Source organism: Macrobrachium nipponense, chromosome 13 (assembly GCF_015104395.2).
Source record: "Macrobrachium nipponense isolate FS-2020 chromosome 13, ASM1510439v2, whole genome shotgun sequence".
NCBI classification, from domain to species: Eukaryota; Metazoa; Arthropoda; class Malacostraca; order Decapoda; family Palaemonidae; genus Macrobrachium; species Macrobrachium nipponense.
The window spans coordinates 85,540,428-85,553,060 of record NC_087206.1 but is presented as its reverse complement, the minus strand read 5'-3'; the positions used below and the strand labels follow the sequence as shown (position 1 = coordinate 85,553,060).

The window sequence follows — 12,633 nt, the reverse complement described above, 5'->3', positions numbered from 1 at the left end:
GAAGTATATTTATTATTTTTGTTTATCATAATTTTGCTAAAAATTTTTCTAGAACAGTGGCCGTTCTCATAAAGCATAATTACTCTGTTTATGTAGTCATTATTATTATTATTATCAATATTATTATTGTTATTATTATTAGTAGTACTATTATCATCATCGCTGCGCTTTTTGATATTGTTCATGGACACCCTGTTTATATTTCCATCATTACACTAATGTAGCACATTTCAAGAATGGCTCTAAGTTTTAATAACATTTTGTGTGTTTTATCGTCATTACTTTCTGAACCCGAAGCGTAAATGTGATTCAGTCTTTCTGCAAAAACCGTAATTTTTTTCTTTTTCAGATTTTTCCTGTAATGAACGACACGGGGTGGAGTACCTGTTGACTCAGATGACGTCACCCACAACTCACGCTCTCATTGGTGGAGTGGAACCCAGCCTTTGTCGGGTCATGAGCCATCTGGCCGAAAAATATGGCAAGCTTTTTCTTCCCTGGTCCTGCTTAGAGGTAAGTGTAGTGATATATTCTTATAATGTTGATCAGTTTTGCCTTTGGATTGGAGAAACAGATCCTCATTAATGTATGGGTACAAATATATTGAAAATTAAATCTACAGAGAGCCTTCTGGAGTCTGTTCGGGAACAGATTCAAGAAAGTTGTCTGTAGAGATTCATATAATATATTATATATATATATATAATGTGTGTGTGTGTGTGTGTGGATTTGTTTTTCCATTTCAAACCTCCTGCTACTATGAGTAGTTTTTTTAATCAATATTGCATTTGTTTGCTACAGTATTTCTTTGACAAGATTCGTCGTAGACTTTTCCTTCGAAATTCGTCTGCTATTGGCTGTGTCCCAAAATCCTGATTCCATTGCTTAATTAAACTTCCGGCACGCAGGACGGAGAATGCTTCATTAGCTCCTTACGGCTGAGGTTTTGCATTTAAAAATATATATACTATAATATTATAGCGGGCTATAGTCGGATTCCCACGCTGTGTTACTGCCTTTGCCATTAACTGCAATCAGCAACATTCGGTTTTCCTTCTGGGTCTAGATCACTTCGATTGCTTAAAGAAATATTGTTATAAAACAGCGGTAGCTTAAACCCCTCTCTGTACAATGGTTCAGCCATCAGTTCTTGTCCCCGCACCTCCCCCCCCCCCCTCCCCCCCCCCCCCCCCCCTCCCCCCCCCCCCCCCCCCCCTTCAGGGGGTGTCAGTGAACCTCATGAGGTGCATTGTATGCATTACTAAACGTCGTTTGCAGCGACTCTTCGATCTCTAGGTGGGCCCTCTTTCTAGCCTTTTACTTTGCCTCTGTTTCTGCTACCTTTCCTCAATATGTCTGCCCAGGAAATTCTGGCAAGCGATGGTTCAAGATTTCTATCTGGGAAGAGATAGTTAAAGATTTTTGAATGGCAGTTACTCTGGGAAGAAATAGTTAAAGATTTCTGTCTGGGAAGAGATAATTAAAGATTTTTGAATGGCAGTTACTCTGTGAATAAATAGTTAAAGATTTCTGTCTGGGAAGAGATAGTTAAAGATTTTTGAATGGCACTTACTCTGGGAAGAAATGGTTAAAGATTTCTGTCTGGGAAGAGATAAGATTTTTGAATGGTAGTTACAATAGGAAGAAATAGTTAAAGATTTCTGTCTGTGAAGAGATAACTATAGATTTTGAATGACAGTTACTCTGGGCGGAGATAGTTAGATTTCTGAATGTCAGGATATTCTGAGAAGAGATAACTAAAAACTTCTGAATAACGAAGTGCTAAATGTCAGGAAATTTTGGAAAGAGATAGTTACCGATTTCTGAATGTCACATTATTCTAGGAAGATATGGTTAATGATAACAATACTACTACTAATATAATAATAACAATATTACATCAACGTAAAGGCAGTTCGTTTGGATTTTCTCATATTTTCAATATGTCTGCCCAACCGTCTATTTATTTATGCTGAGTGCAGCTGTGGGGTTGTCTGCCATTTCCACCTCTATAGCCTTGCACTTTCTGGATCTATGTATTTTGCTGTCCAACCACTCCAATGCCTTTTTTTCGCTGTAGGGCATTACAGTACTTAAGGTTCTATGCAGCGTCTCTTCGGCCCGTAGTTGCAACTCCTTTCATCCCTTTTACTGTACCTCCATTCGTATTCATTCTTCCATCTTACTTTTCACCCTCTACTAACAATTGCGTCATGTTGCGACTGCTTTGAGGTTTTCCTCCTGTTACACCTTTTAAACCTCCTACTCTCAATTTTCTTTTCAACGCTGAATGACCTCATAGGTCCCAGTGCTTAGCCTTTTGCCTAAATTGTATATTCTATCTACCTGTATTATGTGTATATATATATATATATATATATATATATATATATATATATATATATATATATATATATATATATATATATATATATATATATATATATATATATATATTATTAGTATAAAAAATATTGTTGGGACCTCGATAAAACCATCGGAATAAAGTATTAAAGAAAAAAAAGAGGAAAACAGACGGTTTCAATTGATCAAGCGAGCGAAGCCAAAGCAATGTTTAATTTATCGAAATTTCATTGGTACCCGTTCGCTAGTTAGATTTGAAATTAGCGCACAGTATGCTTAATTCAATTGGACGTCTGGTTATGGCAATGAAATTGACATTTCGCTAATCTAAATAAAATACTTTTTGGGGATTTTGGTCGCCACAATAAGCCCTCTTTTTTTTTTTTTTTTTTTTTTTTTTTTTTTTTTTTTTTTTTTTTTGTTTTTTTTTTTTTTTTGCTGAATGTCAGAGTACGTTAGGGTGAGAAAGTAAAAGATTTCTGAGTGTCAGCGCATTCTGGCAAGACATGGTTCAAGATTTCTGTTTGGGAAGAGATAGTTAAAGATTCTGAATGGTAGTTACTCTAGGAAGAAAAAGTTGAAGATTTCTGTCTGGGAAGAGATGACTAAAGATTTTAAATAACAGTTACTCTGGGAAGAAATAGTTAAAGTTTTTTAAATGGCAGTTACTCTGGGAAGAAATGGTTAAAGGTTTCTGTCTGGGAAGAGATGACTAAAGATTTTAAATAACAGTTACTCTGGGAAGAAATAGTTAAAGATTTTTAAATGGCAGTTACTCTGGGAAGAAATGGTTAAAGGTTTCTGTCTGGGAAGAGATGACTAAAGATTTTGAATAATAGTTACTCTGGGAAGAAATCGTTAAAGATTTCTGTCTGGGAAGAGATAGTTAAAGATTTTTGAATGGAAGTTACTGAGGGAAGAAATCGTTAAAGATTTCTGTCTGGGAAGAGATAACTATAGATTTTTGAATGGCAGTTGCTCTGGGAAGAAATAGTTAAAGATTTCTGTCTGGGAAGAGATAGTTAAAGATTTTTGAATGGCAGTTACTCTGGGAAGAAATAGTTAAAGATTTCTGAATGTCAGAAAATCTGGGAAGAGATAACTAAAGCTTTTGAATGGCAATTACTTTGGTAAGAGATACTAAAAGATTTCTGAATGTCAGGAAATCTGGGAAGAGATAACTAAAGATTTTGAATAACGGAGTATTGTGGGAAGAGATAATAATTAAAGATTTCTGAATGTCAGGAAATTTTGGGAAAAGATAGTTACCGATTTCTGAATGTCACATTATTCTAGGAAGATATAGTTAATGATAATATTACTAATAATAATATTATTATTATTATTACTTCAACGTAAAGGCAGTTCGTTTGGATTTTCTTATATCGTTCCAGTATCAACAGATTTGGAAAGTTTAATTTACTTTTAAAATATATTTAACTATTGATATAAAATTTACTCGTCAGAGAAATCTTTAATTTGACCTATCTAAAAAAAAACTCACCTTTCCATATTTATGAAGAAAAAAATTATTAAAATGATCTTTTGAAATGGTATCCCTAAAAAATAGGATACAGCTTGATTTTTCATCATTAATGCCTTTCAAAACGGAACTTAAGGTTGTCCAGTATGTTAATGTATTAGTAACCCCCAATTTTTTTTCAATATTAATTGTATGTTTTAAGAAAAACAAAGTCCTTTTTGTTCATTGAAAAGTGCTTTGGTTCACTGAAAAGTGCAGTATTTCCTGAATAATTTGAAAAAGCGTTCCTTTGCTTTTCAAGTATTCTTACGAGAATGCACCATAATTTTTTTTATTCCATATCAGTATTGCTGAAACAGTAGGTTTCGTTTAAGCTCGATCCTCCCATTTTATCGGAGCACTTTACACCATACAAGAGATGCGAAGGACATGCTACTTTCAGACACTACTTGTTAATTGGTATCGAGTTAGATTAGCTTATAAGTTGATATTATACAGACCAGATTACTGAAATTTGGCATACATTTAAATAAAATCATGTGGTGCTTGACAGATCAAATTCTGGGTATGCAGTTGAGGTAACTTAGGGGTGGGCAATTGAAGACCGTATTATGGGGATCTATTCAAGTCAGATCAGGAAGTCTTTTAGAGTGAAACAAACTAAACCTCGCTAGATCCAAGAGTATAAAGATCTCTCTCTCTCTCTCTCTCTCTCTCTCTCTCTCTCTCTCTCTCTCTCTCTGGAGTGCCTAGCTTACGTAAAATGTTCATTTGATTTAGCCCCCACCCCAACTGTAGGCATTGCTTAAGGGTCTTTGCGTGATCCCTTCGGCTCCTAGCTGCAACCCCTTTCCATTCCTTTTACTGCACTTCCATTCATATTCTCTTTCTTCCATCTTGCTATCCACCCTCTCCCAACAATTAATTCACAGTGCAACTGCTTTGAGGTTTTTCCTCCTATGACCCCTTTCAGACCTTTCTACTCTCAATTTCCCTTTCAGCGCTGAATGACTTCATAAGTCCCAGCACTCTGCCTTTGGCCAAAATTCTACATTCTATTCTATTTGTCGCTCCCCAGATTCCAAGAATCTCGAGCAGCGCGGAAAGTGACGAAAAGAACGACAGCTCCGACGAGACCGTTTTGGAGAAACCAGGGGACCCGAACTCCCCCCCTACTTCCACCACCACCACCACATCCTCCACCAAAACCGGGCAGGTCACGGATTCGGACTCCAAGGACAACAGTAGAGCGAAGGCCAAGGAGTTGTCGTCAGCGGCGACGGGGAGTCACGTTGCCATGGTAACGCCTACGGCGCGGCAGATGGCCCGAGGCGTTTTTACCGCCCTTGGTCATTTCGGGTGGAAGCACATCAGCATCATAACCCTGGGTGAGTTTTTTTTTATTTCTTCTTCTTCTTCTTCCTCTTATGGTCGTTTTCGTCATCAATTATGACATTTCTAAAAACTTTTTTTCTTCTTCTTCTTCTGGTCATTTGCGTCATTAATTTTGATATTTCTAAAAACTTTTTTTCTTCTTCTTCTTCTGGTCATTTGCGTCATTAATTTTGACATTTCTAAATAACTTATTTCTTCTTCTTCTTCTTCTTCTTCTTCTTCTTCTTCTTCTTCTTCTCCTCCTTCTTCTTATGGTCGTTTTCGTCATTAATTTTGACATTTATAAAAACTTTTTTTCTTCTTCTTCTATCTTCTTTTCCCTTCTTTCCTTATGGTCGTTTTCGTCATTAATTTTGACATTTATAAAAACTTTTTTTCTCTTCTTCTTCTTCTTCTTCTTCTTCTTTTCTTCTTCTTCTTCTTATGGTCGTTTTCGTCATTAATTTTGACATTTATAAAAAACTTTTTTTATTCTTCTTCTTCTTCTTCTTCTTCTTCTTCTTCTTCTTCTTCTTCTTATGGTCGTTTTCGTCATTAATTTTGACATATATAAATAACTTTTTTTCTTCTTCTTCTGGTCGTTTACGTCATTAATTTTGACATTTCTAAATAACTTTTTTTTCTTCTTCTTATGGACGTTTTCGTCATCAATTTTGACATTTCTAAATAACTTTTTTTTTGTATTTTCAGAATTATCTTTAAGTTTGAATACCCAAACGCCAAATAAAATATTTAATAAATTGTTTCAACAAAATTCAAATACTGGTTTAGAAGACACGTTCGTATTCATTTTAGTCCTCTGGAAGCAAAAATCTTAAAAGTCGAAAAATGAGAAGTAATTCAGTCGTAGAACTTGAATAGGATCAAGATAAAAAGATACAAATAATGCTTGATGTTGCACTTGTCGACGGAGCAGCAGCTATAATAGGTTGCTATGGGGTCATATAGAGTCATTTATGTCAGTTGATAGATTCATCAACATAGGAATTATTGGGTTGAAAATTGTCATTATAGTTTCGATTAAGTATAGTATGAACATTTTCGTAAACCAATATGAATGGAAATACAATGCTATGATTTTGACGAGAATGTATGAATTTCAGGCTATTTAAATGTGCATTTGTATATGTGTGTGTATTTTATGTATATATATACGCATACATACTAGTTTACACATATATTATATATAGGCATACATACGTATGTATGTTTGTGCTTGTGTATACGAGTATGTGTATATATATATATATATATATATATATATATATATATATATATATATATATATATATATATATATATATATATATATATTCAAAATGGAAATTAAATAAATTTTCGTTCAGTCAAATGACATTAATTTAGAATAACCTATAATATATATATATATATATATTATATATATATATATATATATATATATATATATATATATATATATATTATAGGTTATTCTAAATTAATGTAAACGAAAATTTATTTAATTTCCATTTCGAATAAAGACGAAAAACCAGATATTCGTGAGTAGTAATGGAAGAGAATAGTCTCCTATGACGAAAAAATTTTTTTTTTGCCTTCATAAGGAAAATGTTAATTTAGCCTTTTGCTTTTCTGAAAGAAGTCATTCAACTTTCTGTGATGCCTGGTCGCTGTGTCAGTCAGTGAAGTCATTCCTCTAATGCAAACGAAAGCTTCCATTAAGTTTCTTTTCCTCTTTCAAATGAGAAACAGTTTCCATTTTTGTCGTTTTTTGTATACTGTAAGAGTTTCTTTTTTGTCCGCTTGTCTCCTTTCATGCTATTTTTTCCATTTTATTTTCTGTTCTCTTGAAAGTAAAGGAGCTTGTGATGTGAAAAGATGATTTTTTGTGTGAAAGTGGAAATGGTGAAATTTTTCAATTTCTTTTCCCTTGATGGGAAAATTATTTCGTTTTGATATGGAATTTTATCTTTCATTGAATTTATTCCGCATTCTTTCATAAACAAACACATCGACGTGTCAAAGAAGATTATACTTGTTCCAGTTATAGTTGTTATAGGAACAAATAAATATTATTTAGTTATTGTAAACAATATTTTGTTCTACTTTTTATAAAAACAAATTAGCTTTATCTCCATTCTTCATAACAGGTGTGGAGTTTTTATATTACTTTTCCTTCTTGTGAAAATGATTTTTTTTAATATGCTTAAAAGGTTTAGTTGTATGATTTCGTTTTTCCTCTTAAGTGTAAAAAAATTTCTCGCCTTTCAAAATACACCTTCAGAATAATTTTTTCCTCATTCCAGCTAGATGGAACAAGAATGTTGTTTCTGTTCCTCAATCGTGAGGACATTTTTCAATTTCCCTAATCACAAGGAAATTATTGTATCTTCCTAACTATAAGGAAATTGTTTATAGTTTCTTAATCGTAAAGAATTGATTTCTTTTTTCTAATCAGAAAGGAAAGTATTTCTTTTTCCTGATCATGAGGAAATTATTTTAGTTTTTTAATCATGAGGAACCGATTTCTTTTTTCTAATCAATAAGGAAATTATTTATTTTTCCTGATCATAAGGAAATATTATTTTCCTAATCATAATTTTTTTTTATTTTCGCAATAATAAGGAAATTATTTTATTTTCCTGATCATAAGGAAATTATTTTATTTTCCTAATCATAAGAAAATTATATTCCCAACAAAAAAAATTATTTTCTTAATTATAAAGGATTATTATATTTTCCTAAACATAAGGAAATAATTTTATTTTCCTAATCTTCTCACGAAGTAAAGAGAGGCGTACCGAAGGTTCTTGATTTTATGCTACGTATTTATTCGTAGATCACCTCAGTTCTGATTTACCCTCCCCAGAAAGGTAAACAAGTTGTACTTACTCGTGTGTCTTAGATGAAGGCATAACTCCCCTTATCAGTTTATCCCCTGTTTGTCAAAAGGAGAGAAGCTTGTTGAACAGGTCGGACCCTGTGCTGACTGTATCCCATTTAAACTTGGCATTGTGTCTAGAAATTTAGATTTATAGGAAAAATGACCTTTCCCTACATTTAACTTTCTAAGACGCTGAAGAGCTCTCTGTCTTCCTTACTCTTTTGATGAAAGATTTACAGAGAAAATCCCGTAGGGGGTTAGTGCCGTCAGTGTACCTCATGCGGTGTGCTGTAGGCGTCACAGAAGGTTCTTCGCAGCCCCCTTCGCCGCCTAGCTGCAACCACTTTCATACCTCTTACTGTACCTCCGTCCATATTATTCCTTCCATCTTACTTTCCACCCTCTCCTAACAGCTGTTTCAAAATGCGACTGCGATGTTTTCCTCCTGTTAACGCTGTTAAAACCTTTTTTACTGTTAATTTGCATTTGGCCTCCTTCCTCATTGTCCCATCCCGTGAACTGCTTGGAAATCGAAGTTACATAGAGAGAGAGAAAAAAAAACATAAAGATAAAAAAAAAAGACACAGCTAAACATAGCTATTGGCTTGGTGGCGGCATTGTCCTCAATTGGCTGGGAATTGAGGCCGAAATTGAACCGGAATTGCACCTATCCTCATTTCGGGAGGATAATGAGGACGATTGTTATAGTGGCGGCTTCGTCTGGAGGAGACACAAACAACCTGGGAGGGAGGGCTACGTCACAACCCTTCCTCCTCCTCCTCCTCCCCTCCTCCTCCTCCTCCTACCTCCAGGCTATTATTATCATCCCTTTCTCTTGTTTCCCTTTCATTAGGGAACTGGATGAGGTGTAACTGTGAATGAATAACCGAGAGGGAATTATTCATTTTTCCTTGCTCGGGTGTTAATGAATTTGAAGAATTCGCCGAATTGGAGGATGCGGTTGCATTTCAGTGCGTTTACTCCACAGTCCCTTCCACCCCCCCCCCCCCCCTTCCTCCCTTCCCCGTAGAATCGATTCCGGGATGGAGCTGGAGATTGTGAATATGAATGTGCGTAGGCCTGGATGTGAATCTGTTTTTTTTTCTCTGCGGTATAAAATATATTAAATGTACAATGAAAATACATTGATATAAAAATATATTAAATGTACAATGAAAATACATTGATATAAAAATATATTAAATGTACAATGAAAATACAATGATATAAAAAAAATAATTAAATTAAAATGTACAAGGAAAATACATTGAAAATATAATAATATATTAAATGACAATTGAAAATACATATGATAAAAAAAATAAAATATTTAAATGTACAATGAAAATTACAATTGATTAAAAATAAAAAATATAAATTGTGAACAATAAAAATACATTGATAAAAATAAAATTAATTAAATAAATGTAACAAGTGAAAAAATACATGATATACAATATATTAAATGTCAATGAAAATAACATGATAATAAAAATATTTAAATTGTACAATATAAATACATTGATATAAAAATATATTAATGTACAATAAAAATACATTGATATAAAATTATATTAAATTACAGTGGAAAATACATTGAAAAATATATATAAATTGTACATGAAAATTACTTAATATAAAATAATAAATTTAAATGTACAATGAAAAACATTGCTATAAAAATACATTGGCAAAAAATGTAAAATGGTGTTTTCGAGATTTCATACCAGAATGATAAAGAAATCTTCAAAGTAGATGGTAGTTATATGCGAGAGTTGAAGAGTTTGGGAAAATGTAAGTTTAAACTAAGTAACATTTCTTCAATAAAATATCAACCCCGGCCAATTTAGCGAACCCTTATGGAAGTTAGACCAATTTAATGCCATACATGTATGGTTCAGTTCCTGTAGCATACAGGCATTATAAATGTTCTAATTTGTTTTTATCTTTTCCACCTCTGTAACCTTTGGTCACCCAAAATATATTTTCATTTGTGTTAATCATTTTGGCTTTACAACCCCTTTGCAAATCATAACTTTAAGAGACTATATTTATATTAGTTTACATCAGGCGGTACAGTATAACTTTGAAGCTTAGACAAAAAAAAATCCTGATAAAACAGCTACCATTTGCCCGAAGGTGCCATTCAATAGACTGTCGCTGAGCGCCTCAGTGGCGTGACCTGCCACCTCGGTGGCCGCGAGTTCGATCCTCGGTCATTCCATTGAGGAGTGAGAGATATGTATTTCTGGTGATAGAAGTTCACTCTCGACGTGGTTCGGAAGTCGCGTAAAGCCGTTGGTCCCGTTGCTGAATAACCACTGGTTCCTTGCAACTTGAAAACACCATACAAACAAATTTACTGTCGTTGAATTGATTCCAGCGTGTTAGTATGTATGCGATAAGTTGCCGACATGTCGATGGGGTTGCTACGCTAATCAATTCTGGTTTGCCAGACTGACTCGCGGGGAAAATTCGCTTTCCTGTTTCATGAGGAATTTGCGAAGGTAATTACTCAAAGTACCCTTTTTTCCCATTTTCAAAACAACGTGTCTTTTATGCAAAGAAAATTTAATTATCCTTTCATTTTCTCCAAATTTGTCATTAGCTGTTTTATTAGAGTATCTTTATATTGGCCGCTCGGCAATGACATTACTATCACGTGTGCCAATTAACTAAAATATTTTTTTTTAATTACACGAAACAGTTGCCCATTATATACAAATTACTGTTGAATTGCGGATGAATTCAGCCATTCGTATAATTGTGCAGACTTGTCATTTGCAGAAATGTTAAGCTGAATTCATTTGGTGAATCTGGAAATTGTGTCATAAATTGGTTCATTAATGAAGGGAATGATTAAAACACACTCTCTCTCTCTCTCTCTCTCTCTCTCTCTCTCTCTCTCTCTCTCCATCTCTCGCTCTCTCTCTCTGTATATATATATATATATATATATATATATATATATATATATATATATATATATATATATATATTGTTACGTTTTAAGCCCTGGCCTGAAGGGGCTCAAATACGTAAACGAAAATATTTGAGGGAAAATGCAGAATAAATTAATTGAACTTACCTTAAAAGGATTTATAGTGTTAATTTACTCTAGAGGAAAAGGTCCCCGAAAAACTCAGCTAATTACTTTACATATATTTATTTACAAGAGGCCGTTTACTGGCCTAGAGAAAGAGTAAATGCAGCTTGTCCACCTGGGGACTAATATTATCTCTCATAAGGGGATGGGGATGATAGTTGGCTTAAAATGAGATTCACGTAAAAGCTGGTTTTCAAAATCTTGCGGTAATGCAACACTTGCTGGAACGAAGACTTGGACACGTGACTCAGGGAATCTGGAAAAGATCCCAGATTAGGCAAGATAAAAAAAAGGACTTCTTGCTCAAGTTACGATTATTCAGTTTCTCTAACACTGGGGAAAAGGAACTCTAGTGTTTAACTGAGGTATGCACTGAAGACTTAATCTTTAACAAGTCACGAGGGGATGCACATGGCCCGATGAGGACAAAGGGCTTTTGATGTAAGAGGGATACAAGGGAGAATTGAAAATGAAATTAGCAAGAGTCGTCTTGGAGAAAAAGAGCTGGTTTGGAGTTTACACTTTCTAGACGTACCTTAATTACTCGAGGCTTGGACATGTGTCGTGCTCTGAAGATAGTCCCACCAGCGTTTGGACAGAGGGCTGACGTCCCGTCAGAGGAGGAGAAGAGGCGCGTCCGCGTTGATTTAGGAGTCGCTTTTGACTGAGAAAGATGCTGGGTGTCTTGGAACCGCGGGGATTTCATACACCGCCTCGGGCACTGCCTGAGAAGTGGTAAACAAAAACCAATAAATTTGGAAGGAAAGAGGTTTTATTGTAGGGGGCCCTAAAACCCATATCGAGGCCTAGCTACTCTCGTGACTTGCCCATCCTACCCTAAGCTTTTGTCTGACCGGAAATTCCTTTCCCCCCTTCCTACCGCGTGTTCTCTCCCAAAATCAGTTATTTTAGGAGAAAACATGGCTGCTCATTCATACATACAATTAATTAAATACTGCTGGGAAGACGAGGCGGTCAATAAATGTAACAATATATATATATATATATATATATATATATATATATATATATATATATATATATATATATATATGTATATATATATATATGTATATATATATATATATATATATATATATATATATATATATATATATATTATATATATATATATATATATATATATATATATATATATATATATATATATATATATATATATATATATATATATATATATATATATATTATATATATATATATATATATGTGTGTGTGTGTGTGTGTGTGTGTGTGTGTGTGTGCGTGTGTGTGTGTGTGTGCGCGCGTGTATTGTATGTCAGTGCTAATTTATAATATTTCCGTCTGTTATTTAATGTGAAATCTGAATAAGATATTTGACAAGTCCAAGCGAGGCAGTTGTACATTGAATTCGATAGCTTGTCGCAAAACCACAAGGGT

At 33.9% G+C, this 12,633-nt stretch overlaps 1 protein-coding gene across 2 annotated transcripts in view; it reads left to right on the top strand.

Annotated features, from left to right (window-relative positions):
- Positions 1–351: 351 nt before the first annotated feature.
- LOC135225163 (uncharacterized) overlaps positions 352–12,633 on the top strand; it is a 248,667-nt gene continuing 236,385 nt past the window's right edge. For both annotated transcript variants that reach the window (XM_064264399.1, XM_064264398.1), the window contains exons 1-2: positions 352–513; positions 4,926–5,235. In XM_064264399.1, coding sequence (XP_064120469.1) covers positions 397–513; positions 4,926–5,235 — 427 coding nt within the window. In that variant the 5' untranslated portion in view covers positions 352–396. The remainder of the gene's footprint in view (positions 514–4,925; positions 5,236–12,633) is intronic.